The sequence below is a fragment of the Diadema antillarum genome, unplaced genomic scaffold (genome assembly GCF_040938485.1).
Source record: "Diadema antillarum isolate AM-2024a unplaced genomic scaffold, OU_Dant_1.0 seq00001010_RagTag, whole genome shotgun sequence".
NCBI classification, from domain to species: Eukaryota; Metazoa; Echinodermata; class Echinoidea; order Diadematoida; family Diadematidae; genus Diadema; species Diadema antillarum.
This window is the reverse complement of record NW_027271846.1, coordinates 725545-753420: the sequence shown is the minus strand read 5'-3', so window position 1 is coordinate 753420 and position 27876 is coordinate 725545. Positions and strand designations below refer to the sequence as shown.

The window sequence follows — 27876 nt, the reverse complement described above, 5'->3', positions numbered from 1 at the left end:
CTTCCTTTCTGCCATTAGTACACGTTCGCAACCGCCGACTAACCAAACGAGCCATGAAGACAGGAAGTTCGAGACACTGTGAAGCACATCTGTGAAAAATCCTTGAATAATTTTGCATGTACGTATGACCGCTCATTGTGAATTATATCGCCGGTCCTCCCAAAGATTCTGATGAATGTTGAAACATAAAATTTTACTCTTTAAATGCACCGTGTCTACACCGGTCCCATGTACTTATTTTTGTGTTGTCTCCGTCCACTCTGGAAAAAGACAGGATGTGACAGGGAGCTGCAATAGGCCAAACAAGAGCGCAAGGGCTTCTCTCGGGCTTGGGGCTAGTCTAGTTTGACAGATGTCTCCGTTTGGGAGGTCTAGGCTTAATTACCCAACCCACCACTCCTTTGTATAAGATCGTTGGTCAGCAGCGATCTCAAATTCAAAACCCATAGAAATACGACTTTACAATTGTACGAGTCTAGCTAGGACTAGGTCTAACTTTTAGTGTTAACGTTGTCGTTACATCCCATGCCATGAATGTTCTCCAACGTTTGACTGCCAACGTCAACAATCTGCTAAAATACTGTAATGTTAGAAATGTGATATCACGGCAGAAAACCCTCATGAATCATTTTGTCAATCAACCACCTACGAATAGGGTGTCTGATCGCGCACCGAGTTGTGTCGCCCTAAATCTCTCCCCATAGGTTTTGCGTGGCGCTGCGTGTATTATGAATGGCGAGCGCGCGCATCAAAAAGTGGTCACGGTTTTCCGCTAAAAAATCACCTTTCCAGCAATTTCTTAGGTTGATCCCAATAAACAATCTCGACAAGTTAGGTATCATCTGAAAGGGCAGAGTTTGCTCCATACTACCCTCAGTCAGCATTTCAAAATTCGAAGTATTTCTGGGGAAAATCGGCAAAAGAAACATAAACTTAGCTGTTATTCCGAGACGGATTCGTTATTTGCAATGCTGACTGAGTGTTAAGAGGTTTCGGCCGGCTATCCGGAATCCATTGGTACGGTTAGTTTTTTGCTAGCTCCACGGGATCATATTATAAAAGTGTGCTGAAAGTACCCATATCACTCACTCCCTAGCTCATCGAACAGAGGAGGCGTGGCTTGCATATTCATCACTTCAGCGCGACAACGCGTAAAGCGGACTGATGCATATGCATTTTACGCGAAACAAGCCACAATGACGCTTCCGGCGCGAAGATTAGGCCCGCACGTGCTTCGCGTAATGCATACAGAGCCGGCCCGCCCGATACGTGTGAAGTACTTGACGTGCATAACATAGTACACGTAGCACTCAAAAACGTAAGGTAACGGAGGGAAAATAGTCGCGAAATAAAACATTGAAAAATGAAAGAAAATAATAAATTCATTTATTATTAAAGCATTTCACATTATTATGAATATTTGCTCATTCCTCATGACTGCACTTAGCCGATCAACAATAAACTAGCTTGCCAAGAATTACGTTTTCGAAGTCTTGTTTTTTCAAGTCTTCGTTTCCGCCTGGGATCCCGTATTTTTTTTTAATTAAATGTCAAATTTTGATATTTGTCAAAATAATATTTTTACAAAGTAGATAATTTCATGCATATCTTGTATTTGTCATTTTGCTCTCCCTTATCGGCATACGCGTGACTTTGCGCACGCAAGGGTTGTTTTTATTTTGTTTTATGCTATTTTTGAAAGCATTTATAATACGCTAATGCGAACGTTTTTCAACCGCAACTAATGACTAATTGAAAGAAAAAAAATCAGGGTATTTGTTTTGATTAACGTTTGTAATCTTATTCCTTCAAGAGAGAATCTGTCCACAATTGTTTCTTGCGCAAATGTGTCGCTCAATCGCAAGAACAGCTCAATGCAGACAAATTTCCGTTGCAATGCTTTCTTACTGTGTCGGGAAATCGGAAACCTGATAAAATAGGTTAAAAAAAACTTACCTCTCCACTTCTGTTACATCGAAGTCAAGTTTCACGGTTCCAAACGATGGTTACTATCTGTTCGAAATATACATTTTACTGCTTCCAGCGGAAGAATGACTGTCGCATATTCTAGAAAGTCGGAGGCATCACGTTTTCATGACACACGTGGACGGAGTTGCGATATCACGTAGCACTGATCAAATCATAAACAAATAACGAGATATGAAACTCGTCACACTGAAGACGAGTTAGGTGATACGCTTGGGGTCATCAGATGTCGGTCATCCGTGATCGACAAAGAAAAGAATGTAATACAGAACCTTGAAGTTCTAATGAGATACTTAGTTGAACTTTTTTGGGCCTACATTATTCAGATCACATTTGTTTTTCTGTCACACAAACTAAGTGGAAATTCTGTGCGTGTGCGACTAAGTCGATTTACGGACTTTTTGAGTACTTACAGTGCATAAACTTAGACCCCGTTTACGGTGCGGGGCTGGGCCGAGCCGCGGCCGAGCTGCAATCAAGGACAACCTCAATTGCGAGGCCGAGCCCCGCAATTTAGTCCGTTTACACTGCCGGGCTCGGCCGCGCTTTTGATTCGAACCTTTCAATATTTTGTCGTAGTGGCGCTCTACCCTTTTAAACAAACGCAATTTGGTATTGTCTGGTTTTCAGATCCTTTGCCAACTGAATTCCGTGGCGACGAAGTCGCCGTTCGGGCAAAGGCCTTTGTCGAAGGAGAAAATCCTTTGCAGGACAAAACCACCTTAAACTATACTAGTTTTCGACGTTGAAGTAGTTAATATCCTGAATAGCGAAATAGTACAGGCGAGGGTTTGGAAGCCAGACTAAAATTGGCCGCGCATTTAGCCCAGTTTGCGCTTACACTGAGAAAAAGGCCGGGCGCGACCGCGGCTCGGCCGCGGCCGAGACCACCTCCAGAGCGTGGCCTAATGCGAGGCCAATTTTGGCCCCGCATTTGGCCTTTTGCGCGTTTACACCGAACGCGGCCGAGCCTCGCACTGTAAACGGGGTCCAAGTGATCCTCGGCACGTACAAATAAAACATGACAATTAAGTGTTTATAACCATCCTGGCTTTAACAGTGGCCTTTTAAAACATGACCTTTGACCATTATTTACATAACCAATATGACTCCCTCTAATCTTGCTATCACAATGATCAGTTCAGAGAGCTCTTACAACTATATACAAGCCTGTGAGATTTACCAGCAGTAAAACCAATGAAGCCTCCGATACAAAACAGGGGATATAGAGCAAGTGAGTCTGTTTACATGAGAATGTGATTTATCCTGGACGAAAGTGATACCTCAATTAAAGAGAAAAGGGCAAAACATCACCTTTAACCATGTAACTATAGGTCTCCTCCAACTAAGAGTACACTTTGAACGTAAGCTTATACGTGAATGATAATTTATGACGATCTCACGTGATCGACACACATTCAAAGGGGACAGTTAGAAGTGGAAGGAGTGCTTAATCGTGTCATTAATTCCTAATCAATGACACCACTACTTTAGGCATATCATAATTTCTCATCTAAAATCAATGGCCTATAGGACTCATGCACCATTACTTGTATCGTGCATAAACTTTGTTTTTTAAGCTTTGAGTGAAACGTGTCATAACATAATTCTGTAATTCCATCAGCAGTGATCGATATAATAAAGAAGAAAGATATATCACCGTATTGAACGCTTAGAACCTAACGGGGGGGGGGGGGGGGGTATTATAGCATGATACTCGGTTCTTTACTGCCCAGATGCCAACAACACCCATCACCCACGGCTACGCATAGAGAAACAGCCATGGCGAAAATAAAACTTTGCTTTCTCGTAGGCAGAATGACACAGAACCCCGTCAAACACACTTTTATTGGCAGGGATGGGCATGAAAAAGTGTATTACTAATACTAAACAGCGTATGCATTCCATTCATGTGGCGCGAGATACCTCTATAGCAACATAAAGCCTGTCTTCAACTCCGTTGGTCGAACAATGGCAACCTGAAATTTCAAAGAGATGAGCGAGACGCTATATACACCTGGCCCAGAGTTAATTTATTCAGTTCTCATTCCTACTTTAAGTTGGGTTATGCTATTGTAATCATTCCCATCTGCAGTATAACAAAACCAAAGTGAGGGAAAAGGGGAGAGAAAAACGAGAGGTGGCAAAAGGAAAACTGCATGCACAACTGCAATCCATGTCATTGCGTGTGACAGGTGAAGCAAATGTATTAGTTGTTATAGCAGTGGTTTATGAGCATAAACTGGCAAATAGACAGACAATGTCAAATATAAAAACCATCAATTTAATGTCAGAGAAGATGGTAAACAAGATGCATTGAAACTGTAACTAAATCGCTGCTCTTCTACTCGATCACGGAACGTCTAACTCTATATTCAACAAAAAACAAATGTTAGGGGAAAGAAACAAATTTAGATATAACATTCTTAAATTAAAAACAAGAAAAAAAAATGTCCACGTCAGGATTAAAAAAAAAAACGCCGCACGAACATGCATTATATTCTAGATGGGAATACGGTCTTGATGCAAAGGTCCAATGATTGTCTCATTACTTTAAAAGCAATCTATGGTTCCCTTACCATCACCAGTACCACACCACAATGACGTCTCTAAAATCAATGGTAGCACATTTATCATTGCATCATGCATTAACTCCCTTTGCCTAAACTACCAGTGGAACGTGTCATATTATATTGCGTATTTCGATCAGTAGTGATTGACTTTAAAGAAGAAAGATGATGCAAAAAATTGAACGCTTACCACATTGCTTATAGGGCTATTCCAGTTTGGTACTGATCTGTTCTATTCTCCCAGATGCCAGCAACATAATATCACCTATGGCTAACTAGTGAAACAGCCATGACGAAAATAAACGACAGAGAACCCCGTCATAATCACTACACTTGGAAAGGTGTTGCCCGAAATTCCTCATTATGAAGCAATATCAAGTCACTTCCTTCCCTGCCTGTCTTTAACTCCGTTATTTGGTCAAACAATAACCTGGAATTCCAAAGAGATAAGCGAGACGCCATGCACCTGGACTAGAGTTAATTAATTCAGTTCCCATTCATGTTAGTTATGTAAACGAACACGTTCCTAAATATCCTGCTACAGTATAACAAGAACAAATGAAGAGAAAAGGAAAGAGAAAACGAATCGTGGCAAGCGGGACACTGTAACAAGGGGAAATTTACAACATTAAGTGTGACAAAATTATTGAAGCAAACCCAATCTCCAAACTCCAATACAAAGCAAGGGAAATAGAGCAGCCGTGTTCACGGGTTACGTACACTTGATAAAATAATACGATAAATGACATCGGAGTAAAGCTGAACTGCCGAAAAAAAAAGAGAGAAAAAAAAAGAAGAAAGAACGGATAAAAGTCCTGCGGGGGTCGAACCTCTCGCCTTCCGGTATGGCGTTATGAAGAACCAGCGCGCTAACAGATTATGCCACATTGCTGTCCTGAAGATCGAGTGCAAAACTTAAATGTAAATACTATTGTGACAGTGTCGACTTGTGATGGCGCTATTCAATTTCTCACAAGTGGCAGCGTGGATTCGATCAATATACAGTTGCAAAGAAAAATTGGGAATCGTTCCGTACAGATTGCATTCTCATTTTCAGTTTTAAATTGCAAAATTGTCAACCTGATGAGGAGATTTGAAAACATAAAATGCATGATTACTAAAGCTTATTGTCTAAACTACAACATATTTATGTTTCAGAGGAAATGGAGCAAAATCAGATGAGGTAAAGGTGCTTAAACGTTGTCAAGTCAATGCATGGTTTAAAAAAAAAAATCACCTCCCATAGACATAACACGTAAACTTGTCTGATTTTGAGTCTTTACCTTTAATCACAATTTCTAGTGTGATGACGTCATCATATTTCAAAACCATCACATGGACTTGAAAGGCAAATGTTCAAACTGCAACATATCTGAATTTGGGATAATATTGAGCTTAAACAACAGAGATACGAGCAAATGAATGTCAGAAACAGTATCTCAAAAAAATCAATTCCACTTTTTTCATCTAAAATGACGATATGATGACGTCATCGCGTTTTCCTGGCAATATTGATACCAGGAATGTTATTTACAATTCATATACTTTTGTAATATGCAATAGAAATATAGGGTCAACGGACGATTTAAAGAGCCATGGCGAAATAAACAAAGACATGTTTTTTCACTATATTTGCAGAAAGACGCGCACGTGGAATTTCAACTTTGACGCCAGTGCATTCCTTTGTTATAGGTCGAAATCGATCGGAAATCAATGGATATTGTTACTCAAAGTATCAGGAATCCAAATCAGTCAAAAAAATTGCATTTTCATGTTGCTTACGGGCTCTGCGCGCGGAATTGCGCGGACGGACGCGCACGCGAGAAAATGTTTGAAACGCTTAAAATTGTCTGAAACTTCGAGATTTCCCATTGGGAAGTCGTTTTGAGCCTTTTAAAATTTTGACGCGCGCTTACGCGCGCGTAATGATGACCTGTGTAACTAGCGTTAAAAAGTAAGATAGAGCGTGACCTGAACTTCATGTCCACCGAAAATGATACAGAAATGACATCTAGTTATGAAGTTATGATCGATCATGTGACAAGGTCCGAAAATCACAAAATGGCGCCTAGATGACGTCATAGATATGTTACTGTCATGAAAACCTTATTGTGGCTAGATTTTGTCATGAGACATGTTGACTGAAAATGTCATGTTATTTCGTTATGTCATTCTTGAGATATTGACGACACAAAATTGTCCAGAAAGAAAGAAGAATAAAAAAAAATAAAGAGAGATTTTGACAATCACAATAGGTGATACGCTGATAGCGTATCACCTAATGACAAAACACAATAAATCCCCACAAACACATACACACACACACACACAAACTCACGCCAACTTAGAAATACGCATTAAAAGGAACGATTATTTTCCGTTTAGATCCGTTCATAATCATCTGCTTCGAACACGTCGCGACGTAAAACAAGAGACAACAAATCAACCTAAAGACGCAATAATTATTTCTTTCATAACTATCTGTTCCGTTTTTTTTTTTTTGCTTTTATTCTGATTACTTTCCAGTCATAATCATATTTGATATTCTCATTTTTAAACACTCGTTTGTCCGGCTATAACGGTAGTCGATAACAGCGTTCCGTTTCCGTAAATGTTGATTCCAAATCTCACAAATTATACCCAAGAGCAAACGAAAATCGAACGTCATACTCGATCTGCAACAATGCGATGATGGACATATTACTGTTCTCACATTATTTCTTTCCACAAATTTATCACTACAATATTTTGCAACAAGAGCACACCAATTAATGTGTGTGATAGGGCCTATACGAGGATGTGAACATTTCATTATCTGTTTTTCGTCAAAATTATGAAGAATTGATCGTTTTGCCTGTATTTCTAAGTTTTATAAATCTCAACGAGTGACATACAAATACAGGGATGAGATAGCAAGGAAGCCTTAGCATTTTGAATTTTACATCCATTCAACATTTAATACGGAGACAAATTCATAGCGTGAAACTTCACAGCGTGGATGTAATTGGTTGAGTGCTTGAAGCAAATGCAAATTCACAAAAATATACATGTATAAGCTTAGTGACATGACTGGCTGATTATTCACGTGTATTTCACTAAACATGCATATTGAAACACTCGTTAAAAATGTTGATCATGGAATTAAAAAAAAAATGTCCGTTTTATAAAAAGGTCTGCGTGTTCCGTTCTGCAGAGATGTGATGAAAACCAAGAGCCTGGAACCTTGATGAAATCAAAAGCATACCTGGAAGAAAAAACAAGACAATGAAGGAGTGAGGAAAGCTACAAATAGGCGATGAAGTTTGGATGAAAAAAGATGGAAAAACAAAATTAGATAAAAACATATCTTGTAATAAATGAAAGGGGGAATACATATATGATAAAGCATTACGAGAGCAGTACAGTTTTCACGGGAAAAATAATAGACCACTAGAATCAATAAAATATACTTTTAAACGGAAAGAGGAAAATGTAGAGAAGTGTTTAAAATGAAAAAAAAAAAAGCTGCGCAAAGTTCGTGCTTGCGCTTTCAATTCAATTCAACGCAATACAGTGTAATAGCTAAAATCCTGAGTCGGTATGTCGTACTGCTGTACAGGTACACGTGTGCGCGTATTAACGTACACTGAGCAATGTAGAAGCCGGCCACGTGTATGAAAGTGGAATCAAAACGCATATCGGTAAGGTAGACACCGCCGACTCTGAATTCTTGATTTTACAATTTAGGTCAAACTATACTTCAATATCGATCATACTCACTTTACACACCCTTTCCGATCTGATCAGCGCTGATTTCAGGCTCTTCGTAAGTGTTTAATGCCGGCAGTATGCGTTCGACCGGGCGCGATCTGCAGGCCCATCCCTAGGCGGCCCCGGTCCCGGTGATGCAGGCCAGGCCGATGGATGGTTTCATGGCGAGATAGCTCATACAGCTTCCGTGTTTATGTCCAGTATACAGTACACACTGCAGAGCGTAACGTGCGCCGTACGTTAGAGTGGGCGGGACTTATCGAGTGCGTATCCAAGCCGAGAATCGCTATGGAAGGTTGCGTATTAATGGCCTCTGTGCGCTCATCAACTGATCGCACGCGAGCCGGGCTGTGCGGGCAAATCTTACGTGCTCGCACTCGCGCTGTGAACCACTTTTTTCACGCGATTCTGGCCAAAATAGTCTAATCTGGCATCAACTTTCGAAGCTTATATCTCGTGATTAAAACATCTATAAGCCTTGATATTTGGCACATTTCGTATTTAGACATATCTCTTATCAAATATGTAGGCAAAATCTCGGAAAGACATCTCAAAGCAATATTGTAAATTACCTTCAGACACCCTACTACGAAGTGTGAAGTGCTTGTGATCGATGTTAATATGTGATTCAGTCCGGGAAACCCGCTCATGAGGACCGCCCCCGTGTACGAGGATGGTCCCTCCTCATGAGGACCTCCCCCCGCCTCATGAGGCCCCCCGGGGAACGCCTCATGAGGCCCCCCATTCACTTCTTATTCATCTCACATCTGACGTATAAATTGTCGCAACTTTGCACGGTGATTTTTTGTTACACACACATGTCCACTATCCATGATGAAAAGAAGAAAAAATCCTGTCTGTTTTTTTTTTCTTCAAAAATCGAGTTTTAATCAACCGATGCAGAGCGCCCATCAAAACACGGGTGCCAGCGCGTTCGCACAATGCAAGACTGCCGCACCTAGCGGCCTGATCCGACTAAATATTTTCGATGCTTTTTTCTGCGGCTCTCACCTCTCCGCGCACGAATCAGCCTCGTGAAGCTGAAGTCTGACATCTTTTTACACAAATTCGTAACGAGAAAAATTAAATCAGTACTAACCTGATCTTGTCCATATATTCCAAATTACAATTCCACACCGATAGAGTAGGTGGGTAGATGACATACTCCAGTTTGTTAGCAAAATAATCACTTTGTAGGTATGACGAATTCACTTTCTTCGTCAATTACGCCCACGATTCCGCCGTTTGGGCGCTTTTTCTGGAATCATCCCGCGACGCGACGTACGTCGCATCACATCACGCATCCAGCACATACCAGACTGGTATGTGTTGGATGCGTGATGTGATGCGACGTACGTCGCGTCGCGGGATGATTCCAGAGAAAGCGCCCAAACGGTAAGCGGGCGGCGGAATCGTGGGCGGAATTGACGAAGAAAGTGAACTCGTCATACCTACAAAGTGATTATTTTGCTAACAAACTGGAGTATGTCATCTACCCACCTACTCTATCAGTGTGGAATAGTAATTTGGAATATATGGACAAGATCAGGTTAGTACTGATTTAATTTTTCTCGTTACGAATTTGTGTAAAAAGATGTCAGACTTCAGCTTCACGAGGCTGATTCGTGCGCGGAGAGGTGAGAGCCGCAGAAAAAAGCATCGAAAATATATAGTCGGATCAGGCCGCTAGGTGCGACAGTCTTGCATTGTGCGAACGCGCTGGCGCCCGTGTTTTGATGGGCGCTCTGCATCGGTTGATTAAAACTCGATTTTTGAAAAAAAAAAACAGACAGGATTTTTTTTCTTTTCATCATGGATAGTGGACATGTGTGTGTAACAAAAAATCACCGTGCAAAGTTGCGACAATTTATACGTCAGATGTGAGATGAATAAGAAGTGAATGGGGGGCCTCATGAGGCGTTCCCCGGGGGGCCTCATGAGGCGGGGGGAGGTCCTCATGAGGAGGGACCATCCTCGTACGCGGGGGCGGTCCTCATGAGCGGATTTCCCGGACTGGATTACATGTATGATGTGATGTATGTGCGTTTTTTAGAGACTTCACATGGCACATTGTAATTCTAATGTTGTTTTGGTTTTAATGGTGTGTATCACTCAAGATTGAGTATTTACGCCTACAACTTGACGTTGGTAAAGAGAGTACAAATTAAGTACATATACATGCAGTGTAATGAATAATTACTAATTAACAGGTTCAATATTTGCTAAGTACAACAGTGTGGTAGTCTAAACTAAGTTTGTTTGGGTTGTATTTTGTATTTATGATAAAATTATGGACACAGACTTCACATCATACTGGTTTATTGGATGGTTGGCAACAGACTTCTGCAAAATTGTGAAATAGCCCATATCATAGGCTTGTTGATTTGTTGACCAGCACAGAGATATCGACAAAAATCATAAATTGTAGACCCCGCGCAGGACGCTTGCATCCGTGCATTAGCAAACAAGGTTAGGGTAGTGTAATACACGAGAGCAGTACTAGAGTAAATGTCCCAGGTTGCGGCCAGGCACCTGTTTGTGGCCATTACAGCATTATTTGGTAATATACACACAGCGACACACTCTGTACATGTACTGTATACCACACATTCACTACCATACTGCTAATCTACAAAAATCTCCAACCAAAGTGAAGTATGCTCACCTAAATGACGACATCTCGCATCCAAAATTTCATTTTCGGTACTTTTTAACATCACAGTTAAGGAACAAGGGGTCCAAGAAACTGGATTTTTTTGTCATTTTCTCGATGTTCATGGATTTTGAATACATGTCCTCAAAGAGAAAAAGAACTTTCGCAAGCCAGTGTGGGCCGCCATTTTTTTCCGGAAGTGGATGTTACGAACGAAAAAATGGAAAAAAACATGAGAACAATAACACCGCTACAACTGCAATCCCTGTTAGTGGTCAGTGCATGCACACCAGCCCTTTTCAAGTGCTTTCGCAATGGGACTTGGCGCTTACGCAACGTTCATGAACCAAATGAAGGCTGTTCAGCAGAAGATCGCGGAGCATGCGCGTATCGCATAGGAATTATACATCAGGCCGCGAACTGAGCTATCACTGTCGCGAACCGCCGGGCACTGTACTGGATCGCGGCTGTGGTCTTTTTGTTACTATCGCGATGGACATTGGTCTTGCGATGGTTACAATAACATAAATTGGTAAGTGGTCAACCTCTATGATATAACCTTGGTTAAAGCAATTTGCAAGTGTGCGTTTCAGAGTGGAGAACCCCTTATGCAACCGCAAACTGGGACACTTACTCTATCCTTTTTTCAAATTAGTCATGGGACCTTAAAAAAATAAATAAAGAAAGAAAATGTTAAAGGGAAGAAAAGACAATAAAAAGAAAGAAGGAAATGGAAGATAGCATGCTACTGGGCCCGATTTTAAATCAGATTTTAAATCCGATTTGTCTAGATTTTCTTCATTCACTGAATTGCATTTTATAAGCATATTGCTCTTGAGATAAGCTTGTCCTTTATCCAAACTGCATGTGGTCCCACTTTGCAACAGATCTGTTCAACAATACACACAAGTTCATGCCTACGGCTGAAAATAAGTTTTTACAGAGATACATTGAGGTACAAGATGTTTACACCCATCTTCTAATCTAAATTTCCCATGAATTATGGTATAGCACATCTTCATGGCTTTTATTTCCTTGCCAATGTGTAATTTGTATAGATCTCCCTGTGTTCCCCTTCCCCCCAGTTTCCCCCCTTTCATCATGTCTTTCAGCAAACTTGTCATGCGGCCTTCTGCCTACCGTACCCTTTGTGCAATAATCCTCGTGATAAACCTTGCCCTGCGCATCTCGGCGCGGGCCGTGATCCCACTGGACAACAAGCTCAAGTTCCAGCCTGAGGAGGGCGGTGAAGAGGTTCTCAAGGAGGACCTGTTCCCGAACAACCACATTGATGCGGTGAAGATGGAGAGGAATGGAGCCCTAAACAAGGAGTTTCAGCAGGAGCTATTCTGGGGGCCCGAGCACGAAGAGATCACCAGTGTACAGGAGGAGGAGGGCAGGCAACGACTGATGGAAATATTCAAAAAGTAAAGGCATAATGTTGGGACATTGCAAGAAAGTCAAGTTGCAGTTGATTGCAAATCTTGCAATTGAAAGATCAATTGCGACATAATATAATCAATTGCAAGACTTGCAATTTGATTTAGGGGATTTGCAATTGATTGCAACTTTTCTTACAATGCCCCCATAGTTTCCATACGCTTGCAGACACTGTTGATTTGTGCTCTGAAAATGGATACATACACTGTATACATACGGAATGTGTGAAGCAGTGCTGCATTATAATGCAATTTCAGTTGGGTAATGACAAAATGTGAAGTATCAGTCAAAAAAGTACACTGATAGTATTTCAATCTCAGAGCATATCCAATCATGGTTGCTATGGTGATGCTTATAATTCATTACAATCCAGGCCGTAGCAGTGTCCATCGATCTTCCATGCAAGAGCGAATCACATGCAGTTACTGCTGCTTTGGCATGATCGATCATCACGTGACATTCAACCTACTGACTTCTGAATTGGGATGGTATTCGTTGTAAATCATTCATTCAGGGATAAAAGTTGTGTGCGATAATGGAAACTGAGGTTCACACTTTTGATCTAAAAAAATTCCAATACAACTCGTTATCCTGGCAAAGTGCATCAGCCAAGTTTCTTCGTACATCCTTTCGATATATCATTACAAGCAAATTCCGAATGGTAGAAGAAGAATTTTAAGCCCTACCTAGAATTATGTTTTACCTTCAGGTCTGGTGTATGTACTTACAGTAGTCATTGTTTACTTGAGTGGAAAAATCTGTTTAGATAATATTAGTCTTTCTGCTCATGCTTGTGCAAACTATAAAACAATGACAGAGCATGGTACACTTTATACTTAATCATACAAAGGCTCAGCAACATCTGGTGGCAGATTCTTTTAAGAATGCTTAGATAAAGGGAGGAAGCAGCAGTGGAAAAGTCCAGCTGAAATCCAGACAAGCTGCTGGAAATTGACCTGTGATCTTTGAGTGACATAATATATTGTACCACATTTATAATACTTCCAAATAGACAGTAATCTTGTTTACCATGTCCTGCATGGTTTGGTTTATCGATAACCTTAATTATGACTGCATAATTTTACATTTCTTATATGCTTGCATTTTTTGTTTTTTCTTCTTGTTCCCATTTAGACATCATTGTACTTACCTGGCTCTGTTAGGAAGGCCTGACAGTTTTCTGTATTGAGCTAACTCAATGTAAATGATGTCTCTCTTAAATCTGTGCAGAGTCGATAGAGATGACGACAAGATGTTATCAATGGAGGAGCTCTCAAAGTGGATTGAGGAGAAGACTGCAGAACATTACCAAGAGGCCCTGGAGTCTAGCAAAATGGGATTTCCTCAAGTGGACACCAACAAAGATGGTATGATATGAGTATATTGTATGTTAAAATCTCCATGACAATGTTACGTGTGGAAATCAGGAAGTTATAACAGCACACAAAGGGATTCTCTCTCCTCTCTATCTCTTCCAATCTCTCTCTCTCTCTCTCTCTTTCTCTCTGAGTGCTCTATCTATCTGTTTATGTCTTTCTCTCTCCATCTCTATCTCTCTCTCGTTACTTTGTTGTACGTCTTTGCCTGCCACAAAAGACACTAGAAATTATATGCTGATATTAAAACTGATTTTTTTTGTTGTTGTTATTTTTATATATGATCTGTTTGGTAACTTGCATTTGTTGGTTGACTCTCACTTTCATTTTGTTGCCTCTTCTTGATACCAGGTTAGGGCTCACTGCTTGCTCCCCCCCCCCCCCCCCCCCATGATGTTACTATTTCACTCTTTTCCTTTCTTTATCCCTTATCTTGTTTGATGTTGCCTCCCTATTCATCCTTTATCTTTCAAAGGTTGCCCCCATGGTCCTCAGGATCATCACTGACCCTCCTCTGCCTTTTGTCTGTCCACCCTCCTGCTTTAATCCCCCTCCCTTTACCTGTTGGGCTCCTTGCCCATGATTTCCAACCCTTCCCTTTTGTTTTCTGTGTTCAGTGTCCCTAGCCCTCCCTTGACTGTTCTTGTTGTGTGTTGTCCTTTGATTTGACTGCTTTCCCTGCCTGTTTGTCATTTTGCCTCTGATGAAGATTCTGTTAGGATCGAAAGCTCAGGCCCCTTTTGACCTCATTTTACTCCATTGGCTTGCCATTATTGGATATCAAAGCACTTTTCAGCACCTTTTTTTTTTTTTTGGCTACACTTGGTTTTTTTTTTTTTTTTTTGTTTAATGAGATTCCTAGCTTGTAGATGATTATATATGCTAAGCTCTACAACCCACAGCATTTGATTGATTAATTATGTGACTATGTGATAAGGTCATCCGCGAAGGAATGGGAGAGGGGTTGGGGATTGAGTGAAGAATTAATTTCATTCATATATAGGGTGTAAAAGAACTACCAGTACTGCGAAGATGCATGAAAGAAAAGAATTAAACATTCATGACAACCTTTTGAACTACATGAACTAATATATGACATAGATCACACCATGGCTCTCGAGGAAAGTTCACCGGCCAGAGGAGAGTAACAAATCTCCTTGCATATTGAGTATCACTGGCATGATTTCAATATTGAGAAAATTGTCTCCTTCATACAAACAAAATCCTTGTAGTTGTTTTAAACATTAGATTCTTAATACTGTATACGCTATAATTTTCGCGTACATAAATTTTCGCGAATTGCCGATGTCACACATTTTCGCGAGTGGTTAAATTCGCGATTGGGGGACCAGAGAAAATATGAAGTGGCAAAGAAAGTGTGAATTTTCAACTTACTAGCATATAAGAATGATACTAGTTATACACTGCATGAAAAAGACTTGCCAAACTCTGCGAACTAGTAAGTTAGAATTCAACATTTTTGAAGTGTTTAAGTCCATCGCGCTAGATTTCTGACGAGTAGTCCCCTTGCGATAATGGATTGGCTCTCTACAGTCTTCGTAAGTAGACGTGGACGTGCGTAAACAAGCTTAGCCAGTATGGTCTGTTCGGTAAGCCGTAACATGGTATTCTAGTACTGAAATGTTCGTATCATCAAGGCAAGGGATTCATTTTGGAAGGTAATATTTTCGCGTGTTGTTAATTTCGCGAATAGCTCCCGACTCGCGAAATTCGCGAAAATAAAACCCCCGCGAAATATATAGCGTATACAGTAGCAGTTATTGAAATGTCCACACAAGGTAATGGAAGAATGTATATACTGATAGCTAGAGTACTTCATTTGTATCGTGCAGCCTGAAATAGCCACTAGTAGCCCGCCTGGCTACTGTGTAGTTATAGGCTGCAGATATGTCATGGAACCCCTGGCAGCAAAAACCTGAATTTATTCTCTGGACTGACAATTGGTCCTCTGTTTCCCAGGTTTTCTACAGTGGGACGAGTACAGGGAACAGTTCTTCAGGTACAGAGGTCTCAACGAGGAGAAGCTGAAAGCCTACAGAGAGGGCAAAGCCAGCATTGATGAGAACTTGGAGCGTGAGTTTAGCGTCACATTCACATACCTATATGTAACCCTGCATCACAAAAATAACAAAAAGTTACCAGACATGGATCTTTTGTTAAGGGCAGATTCTTAAAATGATGCATTACTCAATTCAGATTGACTCTCTTAACCTATCTTAATATTGGAGAAAAAGCACACACTCTGGAAAAAGAGAAAAGAGGCTCTGAAGTACAGGGTCTATTCAAGCGCTTAGTCTTCACCAAGCTGTGCTGGCTGTGTGATGAATGGGACAAAACAAAAACAGAAACAGGATGTAAACTGCTGGAGCAACAACAATGAAGGGATTATCAGATTAAGCTAAAATTGAGCATGCTCTCTTAACACATGATTAATGCCAACTTTCAAATCACTGGCATTATCTTTTTAAAAGTTATTTAAGTTGAAAGCATAAGAGTGTGCAAAGGATTTTCAGGAAATAAAAAGGGACCTCTATAAACACATACCTGATCACACTACTGTACAAAAAGAGGGGTTGTAGAAAAACTTCTGAAAACACACTCTCCCATTCATTTTATGATCCCAAACTTAAGCATAATCTAGAAGAAGACTAGCTCTGTCAGAAAATATGTGAAACTTAAGATTGACTTGGTTGGGGGTGCGACTTTTTGTTGGTTTTGTGATGCATGGTCACAATAGCACATACATTGTATGCTTTGATGTTTTGATGGTCCATCCAATTGACATAACTTTGTCATTGTTTTGGTTAGACAGTGGATGAAATGATTAATCATGTAACTAGTAGGCTTCAGATGAAATTACAGATCTTTTGATATTTATGGTTTCAGCCCCAAGAAAAATATGGCATTGCCATCCACCCACGGAATATACAATCATATTGGAGCTAAACTTGTGCTACATTCAATTAATATTCCATATAAATAAATTCTCCTATGAATATGGAATGTTTGTATGTGAAAAAAAAAAGAAGAAGAAAAATCTAACAACCAAAAGCTCTTTTCTTCTCTTGAACTTTATGAAAAGAACAGAAACTTTTATACACATGTGTATACATGTTCTTTGTTGTTTTGTATTATTGAGTCAATAGCTGTTGACTTCTACAAACACAAATGCTGATGGTGTTGATTGGCAGCCAAAAGAGTTAAAGTAATGGATACTTTGTAAGATCAATATTCATGATTGTAACAATAATGAATACCGTAATGAGAAATCATGTCTGATTACAATTCATTTGTTAGCCTTTGTAATCATTTCATCAATTTTGTGCTAATACCTGGACGTGGGGAAAAAAAAAGTTTTGGCTGTAGCGAGCTCAAACTGAATCATAATGTGAACAGCTCCTTCCCAGAAAGTTGATGACGATTGTCTGTGATGCATTGCTTTCTCGTTTGCTGAATTCAGAGGACTACGCGATGTACCGCGATCGATGGGACCGGGCGGATGAGGACAATGACAACGCCCTCAGTGTTGACGAATTCTTGGCATTCCTCCATCCGGAGCACTGCAAGAGCATGCTCAGTATGCTTGTGGAGGAAGTCCTACATGACCTGAGTGAGTATACTCCAACATGTCTTCACTTTTGTTTATCTATCATAAATCTATCATCTGTCATAAAACCGTATATGGGCATTCCACGGTATGTAGGACACAGATGCCGAAAATTCAAAATGATATTTGTTTGAAACACCATACATTTTCAGACAATACTTGAGTTGAAGTTTTAAGAATCATTATGTTTTTCAATAAAAGCAGCCATTTTGATTTTCAAAATGGCTCCCAAAATATGCCTATAACTCATTGGTAAGAAAGAGTGTATCGTCACATAATTTACCCTCTGTATATCCACTTTACTAGAACTCTAAACAACAATCTTTTATATGCATGCAGTTACCAGACAAGTCTTTTACCACATGATAGAAAGAAAAAGCTGGTTGCTTTAAAGAATTTTATAAAAACTTTTGATTAGTTTGACAATGATGAATGTAAGGTCAGTTACCAAAAACAAGGAATTTTTAACTTTATTCATCAGAGAAAGTGAGGTGTGTGATGTAACTTAGGATTTCTAATGTATGCCCATATGCCTTCCTTTCAATACCAGAAAATAAGGATACTTGGCTTACAGGAGAGTAAAATGAACACATCAAAATGTGTAACGTCAGTTACCGAAAGGTCATATACCAGTATGTAACGTCAGTTACCATGACAGTAATTATAATTTAGGCAAATTTTTTGACTTTAGGCCATTTCAATACACATCAGGGAAGTCAAAGGTTATCAACAAAGAGCAGCAATCCCTTTGATAGGGAATGATGTCATCACCATGGTACACTGTATGTCCATGGATACATTTTTTTTGTGTTCACTTTATCTTACTTATTTATTTATCAGATTTTTTTTGGTGGGGGGGGGAGACTTGAGCTTTTGATTTTCGGTTCAGCACAAGTTTAAGGTTAATTCATCTGGAAGTATAGGTTTACCACATGCAATATATAATGCACTCAAATTACTATACAGTACTCACTGTCCTACAGGATGATAAAGCTACCAAATTTGTAGGCCTAATCAATGACGTGGTTGCATGGTAACCACCTTTTTCTATTAAAAAGCTTGTGTACAGCTTTATACCAACAGTTTTATAATCTTTACTAATGACTGCTTTTGCAAGCATTTTTCTTTTTTTCTGGAAGCTTAGTGGAGTTTCTACCTCAAGGCAAACGCAGGAACAGATATATTTCTTCGCTTGCACTTAAATGTGTGGTTTAGTTAATATGGCACATCTTGAAATGGTACATAAGCAGGCCTGACATAAGGCATGTACTGTCATTACTGTTTGAAACTAACACTGATGTTGCTCAACATTTAACACTGATGTTGCTCAAAGTGAGAGGTGATTCTAGGGTAAAATAAAAAACTGTTCATATTTGTTGATTACTTTATTTCATTCATGCAGGGACATTTTTGTAATACATGATAATTATGAACAGAAGATTCGTTTATATTGATCTTAGAATTCTTTCGGTGCAAAGTCCTATTTCTTGGTATCTGGGATGTATTTGCAAGCCTTGATATACCAGTGAAAAGGAAAAGAAAAACAATTACATTTCTTCAAGCAAGGACTAAACAAATAATGCCCTTCTGACCAAAAAAGCATGTTTCTTCTTCACAGAAAAAATATTAAAAGTGTAACACTATTCATTTAAATCATTATTGATAATGGAGATCATTTTTTTATTTGTGGCCCTAACAATGCCTTGAGGGAGAAGAAGTAAAATAAAGAAAAGAAGAAAGAATATATCACAGTAGATTTCATACATATTTATGAATATTTTTATTTGTATGTGTTTTTTCCCCATGACCTGAAAGACGTTTTTTTTTTTTCACACACAAAAACATCTGTGTTTTGTGTAGTACTGCAGGGCATTATGGGTAGAAACTTTCCTGTTCATTAAAAAAAACCAAAAAAACCTTAGTTATGTCAATATTTATACTTGGAACTGCTGAATCTAAATGACTCTGTGTAATTATAACTGTTGAATAAGCATTTAATCTTAGGACAAATGTCCAGAAATATCCTCTGGTGCATTTACATTATTTTTACCTAAATGTCCTATGGCATGGGGGGGGGGGGGGGGGGGGGGGGCTTGCTTGCCCCTAAGAGCCCCACCCCATTTGTCTTTAAATTTTGTTTTGATTTGTTGCTAAGTAATTGCCTGGGATTGTTACTGGTATACTGCAGTATGATAACCTATTAAATAAATTAGTTTTCTGTAAACCCCATAGCAAACGTATGTGTAACGTCAGTTACGTAACATCAGTTACTGACATGTTTACCTTTAAGTTTTCATAAAACATAAAGAAAATGGACTTATGTTTCATTTCATTTGGGTATTTGTAATTGATGAACTAAGGTATGATTCCATATCAAACAAATCACTCTGAAAGGTCAGAATTATAAAATATCACAAAACTATTCCTAAACATGATTTTCCATGTGTAAACCCTATGGCAAATGTAAGCATAACGTCAGTTACGTAACGTCAGTTACGTAACGTCAGTTACCGTCATGCCTTCACTGAAATTGGCATATTGCTAAAAGGAAATATCTAAAGTGCACATTATTTTGCACACCTGTTCCTAAGAACCTAGGTATATTGCCATATTAAACACATACAGTTTAGAAGTCAGGGACATGAGATATTTCCATTTAAATCTACACCATAATTTCCTGTGTCCTTTTTCCGTAACATCAGTTACCGACACATTTTCACTTGCTATGTGATAAAAAATGCAGTTTGAGAGAAAAACTTTCCACCTATATCTTCATTCTCATAAACTCATTCATCAATGCTAATTACAAGCCCCGGGTGCTTTCATTCACAAAACTACAACATAGATAATTTTATGAAAATCCTTACGCGTAACGTCAGTTACCGTGGAATTGCCCATGTACAGGATGAAACTTAAATGATAAACAGGGCACTTTTCTCATCAGGTACTGTAAACACAGACATTTTTGTGGTACATTAATTTTTCACGTATTTCGCGCTACTTTTGGCTAGCGCCAAAAAAAAATGTAAAACCAGCAAAAATATCTTCACAAATTTTTTCTGCACATTTCAAACAGGTTGACTTTTGCACAGGGGGAATTCAAGAACCAGCAAATATGTTTTTGAGCTGCTCAGTGGGAAAAAATTAATTGCAGGAAAATATCAACATTTACTTTATTTAGTCAAAATGGAAACTTTGCTAGAGGTCTTTGTAATGGAAAAAAAAATACAGGATTAGATGTAGCCATGGTCTTTTACCAATCATTCTTCCGGCCGTGGGGACTACAGAAGGAATTTTCAATGGCAGCCTAGGATTTGTTTCTCGACGATATGTAGTTTGCCAACAAGATGAAGCAACCGTGGCCCCAACTTTGGCCCGAACCATTACGGCTTGCCCTTTTAACCTGTTGAGGACGGACTATTTTTGCTCCAACACGCATTTCTCATAGACCCCTGCCCAAGTATACTCGGGACTCGTCCTCAACGGGTTAAGTTAGAATGATGGCCAGGATTGTAGAACAACTGGCAGACTAATGGTGCATTCAGAATTTTGCATTCAGTTTGCATTACCAATACTAACTGACAATGAATAGCACAACATTGAAATTACTTCAGGTACTGGCTGATGGATTTGTATTAGGTTGATGAAATATGCTGTGTATTTACACTAAAGTGCATATTGCTTCTTCAATGTTTTACTGGAGAACCAGTCTTAGCCCCAAATTGTCCTGGGGGTGTTTCGTAAAGCTGTTCGTAAAGTTACAAACGACTTAAGAATGACTGGTGATCAGTTCTGATGTGCTATACTTTTCAGAATTTCAGTAATGCAACACAAGAACTGATCACCAGTCATTCTTAAGTCGTTCATAACTTTAAAACAGCTTTATGAAACACCCCCCTGATTATGCAGTGGAAAGTGTACTTCTTTCACAGGAAGATGATAGAAAAAAAGATATTCATATTGTGACCATACCTTTAATGGATTTATCCATTGGACAGGGATCGGCGTGAGCAGTGACCTGGTGGCTCGGGGCCACTAAATATATACATGGCCACCAAATTTCAGAAACAGATTTCTTTTGGTGGACAAATTGGACAACTACAAGATTCTAAGTGTTTGTTCTTATTTTTCACCTCTACATTTCCTTTTTGGCCACTAAAACTTCAAATTTAAAGATTTTTTTTTTTTTTGGCCCGAATTGGCCACCAGAGGAAAAAAAGAAAGTTTGTGTTGAGCCATTCATTAGGTAAAGCTTTAATTTTCTGTCAACTTTGCCTTTCCTATTTATCCTCAGGTTCTCTGGTTTTCTCCTAAGTTGCATGATTATCCAAAAAGTCAAAAAGAATCATGAGACATTATGTAAGAAGCAGAGACCACTTAATATTATTTGATCATCATTCATTTTCTCTCCACTGTGGACATCTTGCACTCCACAAATGCCATATCAAATTGAAGTGATGGGAGTGACATGTACAAGTGGGTGCTAGAGTTGGTCTTGGATAGGCAATTCAAATGACTCCCTTTCCCCAGTGAGCTTTAACCCGTTGAGGTCGAGTCCCGAGTATACTCCAGCAAGTGTCTATAGGAAATGTGTGTTGTAGCAAAATTGGCTTGTCCTATTAAAAGGGTTAAAAGTCCATTACAATAGAGGGATGCCTCCATCCTTAATCCCCAAACAATGGGAAGTTGCCAGAAGTAGCCTTTGCAGCTAATACTAGAGCAGCTGGGTAAGACACAATAATCCTATTGTAGCGTTTGAATGAAAAGCTTCTTCAGGTAATCTGTGCTGTAAATAGGTGGCTAGGCATTCCAGATACAGAAGTGGAGAACCTCACCCTAGTTTTAGAGAGAAGTTTACAAGTATGTAAACTATAAGTTTTTTACAGTAGCCATGGTAACGGCCCAAATGTTTAGAATTGATTGGTCATTCATAAGACTGCTGCTATAGGAAGTGCAATTGTTGTAGACAAGGAACCCCTAGGTATAACAAGATATCAGTTGTGATTGTGTTATTAGGAACTCTTAACTGGTGTAGTCATCAATGTTTACCAACATATGTCCTCTGTGAACTGCTTTGCCATTGTGTCATCATGATACATACATCGTAGCAAGAACAAAAACAAAAGCAAATGAAACATGCTGTTAAGCAAAAATGTACCAAAAACCTGTTGCTTTTGGTGCAGGTATCGTACGGAAGTAAACAGGAGTTGGCTTAAAGATACAAAAAAAAAGAGAGCAAAGTAATGGAAAATAAGTATCAAGCAAAGGAGAATCCTCAATTGTGGTCCTAAAATTTTCTTTACTCAGAATTTTTGGTCCCTCTGTGACTTGTCAAATTCAGCCATTTGAACAATATTTGTCTAGAATGGCACTGAAATGTGCACGCATAGTCCTTCAGGAGTGTTGAGAGCTGCTCATGAATTAGAAATCAAATGCATTTTAATAGTTGCTGATCGCTCATGACGATGCTTTTTATTATCTCATTTCTCAATATGTAGAAATATACAGAATTCATAATTTTGAATCAATAGGAAAAGACAATTACTAAGAATAAAGAGGGAAAACTGGATGAAAGTTAAATACAAAGACACACAATATCAGAAGCAAAGTAGTTGATGCCTGTACTTCAAGGACATCGTGCTTGTAATTGATAATTCTTGCTTAAAGTTGTTTCTCTTGCTATACAAATGATGCACAGGATAGAGTGCGTTAGTGTAGGCGTATAGTGCACTCGAGGGTATTTACAATTGTGAAACATGCACGAGGCGAAGCCGAGTGCATGTTGCACTGCATTGTAAATACCCGAGAGTGAGCTATACGCCTCCACTAACGCCACGAAATAATCCTGTGCATCATTTGTTTTATAAAATGGGTCGAAAATTTGAAAACTAACGGCATTTTTCAGCGTTTTTCACGTACCTTTGTGGGTCAAGACGTCCGAAGATGTTCGTCCCAAACATTTACGCACGTCGCACTCGGAAATCCCACACATATAAGTATGATGGGGGGTTGGGTTTCCGGACACTTAAGTTCCCGCATGAAAACTTACTTATTTTACATAGAATATGCACCCTTTACCTTAAAGACTTGGATAGACTCCTCATATAGGCCTACTAGACAACATACTTTGAAAACGGCGTGAGAATTAACCTGCTAAATCGTTGGATTTGCCCTTCAAAGTGACTCCATGTACGCGTCCGGTCCCACAACGCTTGGTCTACTGTACTGTACGTATAAGAGTATACGTACGCCACACATGTTATGCACTATTACAAGGGAAGAAAGGCCGGCGGCCGGCAGCCCGAACTAGAAGTTGTTTATAGGATTGACAGCGCGTATGCATGCAATTCAAAGGCCACAAGGAGCCGCCGCGCGCACAGACGATCGGCAATAGGATTTAACACGCAGTGCAATGGGACTGAGTAACCAAAGCACACGTCACTCATTTCAGCGCTTCCTATTGGCTACATTCTTGAACCCATTTTATAAAACTGATTAACAAATCACCCTTCATTGACATAAATAAACACTTTTGATTCAGTGTTTGAGGATTAACCATTATTAAACAAATCATAGGTATACATATGCTGGTGGGATTCAAACCCATGACATCCCGATCCATGATTACTAGACAGGCATCATATCCACTACAAAACCAAGCTTCCACCCAATAGGCAATGATGGTTCTAATCCCTTATCACAATTAGGAGGTAGCGGGTTTGATCCCACTCGAGTAAATGCATGTATATCAGGGTGCTACAAAAGCACTTGCGCGATTGCCTGGGGCATGTGAAAATCAAAGTGGGCAAGTGTTTTGGAACAATTAGAAAAAAAGGCTTGCCCAAATTGGGCAAACAAAAAGTTTTGAAGCCCTTTTTTTTCACTCCCCCCCCCCCCCCCCATCTACAAATCCATGAAGTCAACCACTCAGAAGCCCCAAGATAATAACTGTTTAGTGATGCAATGCACATAATTTCATTTTATGTAGCAACTTTCCAACACTTACTGTAAATGTGGATATTTTCACGATCGGCTGGTTAAGAAGAGTTTTGTGTGTTCTTAATTCAGCGGAATCGAGACTTGAACTACTGGAACAAATGGCAAGCAAAAATATTTGCGTGCTTTTATTTTCGTGCTAGCTTCTGGTTGCGCGAAATGCGCGAAAATTTCAACACTGCGAAAATTTCCACTTTACAGTATGTGAAGGAACTCGAATGCAGTGAAACAAAAACCCTCGTTTGAACCAAATTTGTTACTCCAATGTGTCAAAGCATGCGAATCAATGTGTGCTGTTTATTTTAATGATTGTGTGTTACTAAGCCCTTGACTTACTAGAGATTTTCTAATTTTCTTCTATTTTTGGACTTTCTTTTCGGGCAAGTAAAATTCGTATTTGGGAAGTGTTTTGTAAAAATCTAAAAATCTGCTTGCCTGACCAGGCAAGTGGGAAAAAATAGTTAGAATAAATATCGCACCCTGTTTGCTCATGTTTTTTTTTTTTTTTAAATCATGGCCACTACTCAAGCACTGAATCATTAGTGTTTGTTTACATTTGTTTATATTTGTTTGTTTACGTTTGTTTACAAAGGGCAATATTTAAATCAGTTGCCATATCTTTCTTGCTATTCATCAGTCTTTCCTCTCTCTCCCTTTCAATCGCACTCAGACCAAAACGAGGACACAGCCCTCAACCTGCGAGAGTTCCTCTCGCTCCCCGACACCGAGGAGATGGACGTCATCAAGATCGCCAAGACGGACGAGTGGGTGCGGGAGAGGAAGATGGAATTTGAAGAGAACATCGACCTCGACCATGATGGCATCGCCACATTTGAAGAGCTTGAGGTACGTAACATCCCTTTTTCTTTCCCAAGTGGTCTCAGATCTGCGTGGATCAGCTTTAATGTGGCATTACAAAAAGTGCGGTGACACCCTCCATAGGAAACGGGCGTTTTTAAATGCACCGCGCAGAGCGCACAATCAGGTATAGGACATTTACACGGACTCTCGACTTTACGAACTCATACCTCCCAGAATATGTCTTTTTGCTTAAATGCACCTGGTTTTTATGAAAATCTAGATTTCAAGCTTGCTCTACATACCTCATTTGTAGAGTTTTGTGAAAATTTTACGTCGGTACCTTTCGAGTTGAAAATTAGGTGTCATTTCTCACTCAAACGCAATCAGCTCTACGACAACACGCAATTTTACATTGACGGTGCGCGGTGAGCCAACTGTGAGCCTGAAGGCCATTTTGGGAAGGTTATTTTACTGCTATACCTGTTGTATTTGTACAATGCACCTGCCTAGTAAGTTGCAGCAAATACTCACGTGTATTCATACTGAGTTTGGAGGAATTTCATGAAACTTCGCCATCGGTACCTTTTCAATATTCATAAACCATGTCAGTTTAGCCCCGAGTGAATAACCCACCAATATGTTTATACACTAGAAAAGCAATTGCGTGCTTCTCACTTGAATACGCTACGCTGATTGGCTAAATGTCATTGGCCTTACGAGGTGGCATGGGGTCAACGCGTGATCATGACTTAGCACGTAAGCAAATTCGTGAGGTGACAATAGGTGCGCGCGTCTTTATTACTATTTAGATTTCATTATAACATTAGCTCAATGTAGCATTTGCGGCGCGTGATTGTATCATGAATATGTATTATTCTTTAACGCTCAACGCACTGTGATAGGTGGTATGCAAGTGACGGATCTACGTCATAGCTCCTTATCTGTTTGTCACCGTTTGCGTGTAGACTTTTTGTAATGGGTTATGCAGAATTTTTACGGACCATCATTTTCATTCTATGGGCATTTTTTGACTGTTGTGTGAGCCCAGATATCTGACCATCACTATTGTGGATCTCACTTTTATCCTCTCATGGGCTGGCACAAAATTGGTTGGTAGATATTGTTAGAGATGTTTTTTTAGCCCAGCCCCCCTTGAAAAAGATTACGTACTAGTGTCAATGATGTCACACTTATGATACCAGCTATTGTTCATCCAGTGAGGAAGAGTGTTCCTTCGTATGAACAACAGAATTAGCAGAACAGGATTGAATCCTTTTGTGTACAACGTTACATTGCTGAGATAACACCTGGTTGGCAGTCATACATGTATGTGACCCACTACAACAAAAGGATCCAAAAGTCGGGGGAGGACAATTTTCTGAAAATGGCCTGACATTATTCCCTTACTCTTCTACTTTAATTTCATATATAGCACAACTCATAAAAGTACTCGATTGCGGAGATATCGATGATTTCATTAGCACATGTCAAGTGGTTGAGGAAATCAGAGTTTCGAGAAAAATGCCTTCAAAATTTTCCTTCCGACGCTATCATGATCAAGGGGAGGCGAGACAGTTTTCGCCGCTTGACAATAGAAGGCATGCTCGTAGCAACCTCCGCAATGTTCATTCAAGCTTAGCCCCAGTGGTCTACCCACGACCAATCAGTAATCAGGATGCCACGCACTGACCAATAAGATCACTTCCTTGTTGCTAGGGGCAGAGTCTAGCAGCGGCACTAAATCCAAATCTTCGGACACGTGTCTGTTACGTTGAAAGTCAGAGAAATCATGGCCCAGAAAAACACTGATTTCATACCTTTCCTCTGATCATTTAGCTTCGAAATTTCGGCAGATGATAGACAAAACATTAGATTACAAAATTATCCCAAAAACAGAAATTCGAGAGTTTTGATTAATTTTGATGTTGTGATTTCAAGCTTGATTTTCTCGGCTCAGCCGTCAGTGACTTTAGGATCCTTTTGTTGTAGCGGGTCACATATGACAGAAGCAGCTATACTTATACATACCTCAAAAATGCTACATGAACTGAGTCTTTGATACTCAGATCATTGGTGCAAACTCCAAATTTATTTTGAATGCATATTTACCCATCCTACTTTCCTCTCTCAGAACAAAAAAGAAAATGTTTCCGGTGACTGGTCATGTAGCAATCAGACTGGGGAGTGCACCTTCTGTTGAAAGATATGCAATGTACTCTCATTCTCTAAGATTGATGAAAAGTAAGTCCTAACATCTGACTTGACCCCAAATGCATAATACACGCTATTCAGGCCTACTTGAAAACAGCCCATGCAGCTGTTTGTGAGTTAAGCAATGCAGGGTCACATGCTATGATAATGACCAACGTTGATGCTGTGCTTGCTTCCTTCACAGAAATACATGGACCCAAGGAACAAGCAGCATGCCGAGAGTGAAGCGAGACATTTAATCGGAGTCGCTGACCGGGACGGGGACAACAAACTGACCCGGAGGGAGGTTGATGACGCCTACTTTGTCTTCCTTGGCAGCAAGGTCTACAACTATGCCAGGAATGTGCACGACGAGTTTTGATCTTGGACGTTCAGAGTGTGTGATCTTCCCCCTCAAAGTTCAACTAAACCCATTGAGGACGAGCCTCGAGTATACTTGGGCTGGTGTTTGTGGGAAATGCGTGT

The 27876-nt window shown here is 39.8% G+C and overlaps 1 protein-coding gene across 2 annotated transcripts; it reads left to right on the top strand.

The window, feature by feature from the left end:
* On the top strand, window positions 1–27838 carry LOC139742638 (45 kDa calcium-binding protein-like). Of its 2 annotated transcripts, XM_071653163.1 has the most exons (7): window positions 1–118; window positions 12045–12386; window positions 13630–13766; window positions 15756–15869; window positions 17257–17406; window positions 25070–25245; window positions 27596–27838. In XM_071653163.1, exons 2-7 carry the CDS (start codon window positions 12061–12063, stop codon window positions 27770–27772), a joined length of 1080 nt encoding a protein of 359 aa, XP_071509264.1. In that variant the 5' UTR covers window positions 1–118; window positions 12045–12060; the 3' UTR covers window positions 27773–27838. The 2 variants fall into 2 exon arrangements, with proteins under 2 accessions (XP_071509264.1, XP_071509263.1); XM_071653162.1 differs by lacking the exon at window positions 1–118 and having other exon boundaries at window positions 11711–12386.
* The last annotated feature ends 38 nt before the right edge of the window (window positions 27839–27876 follow it).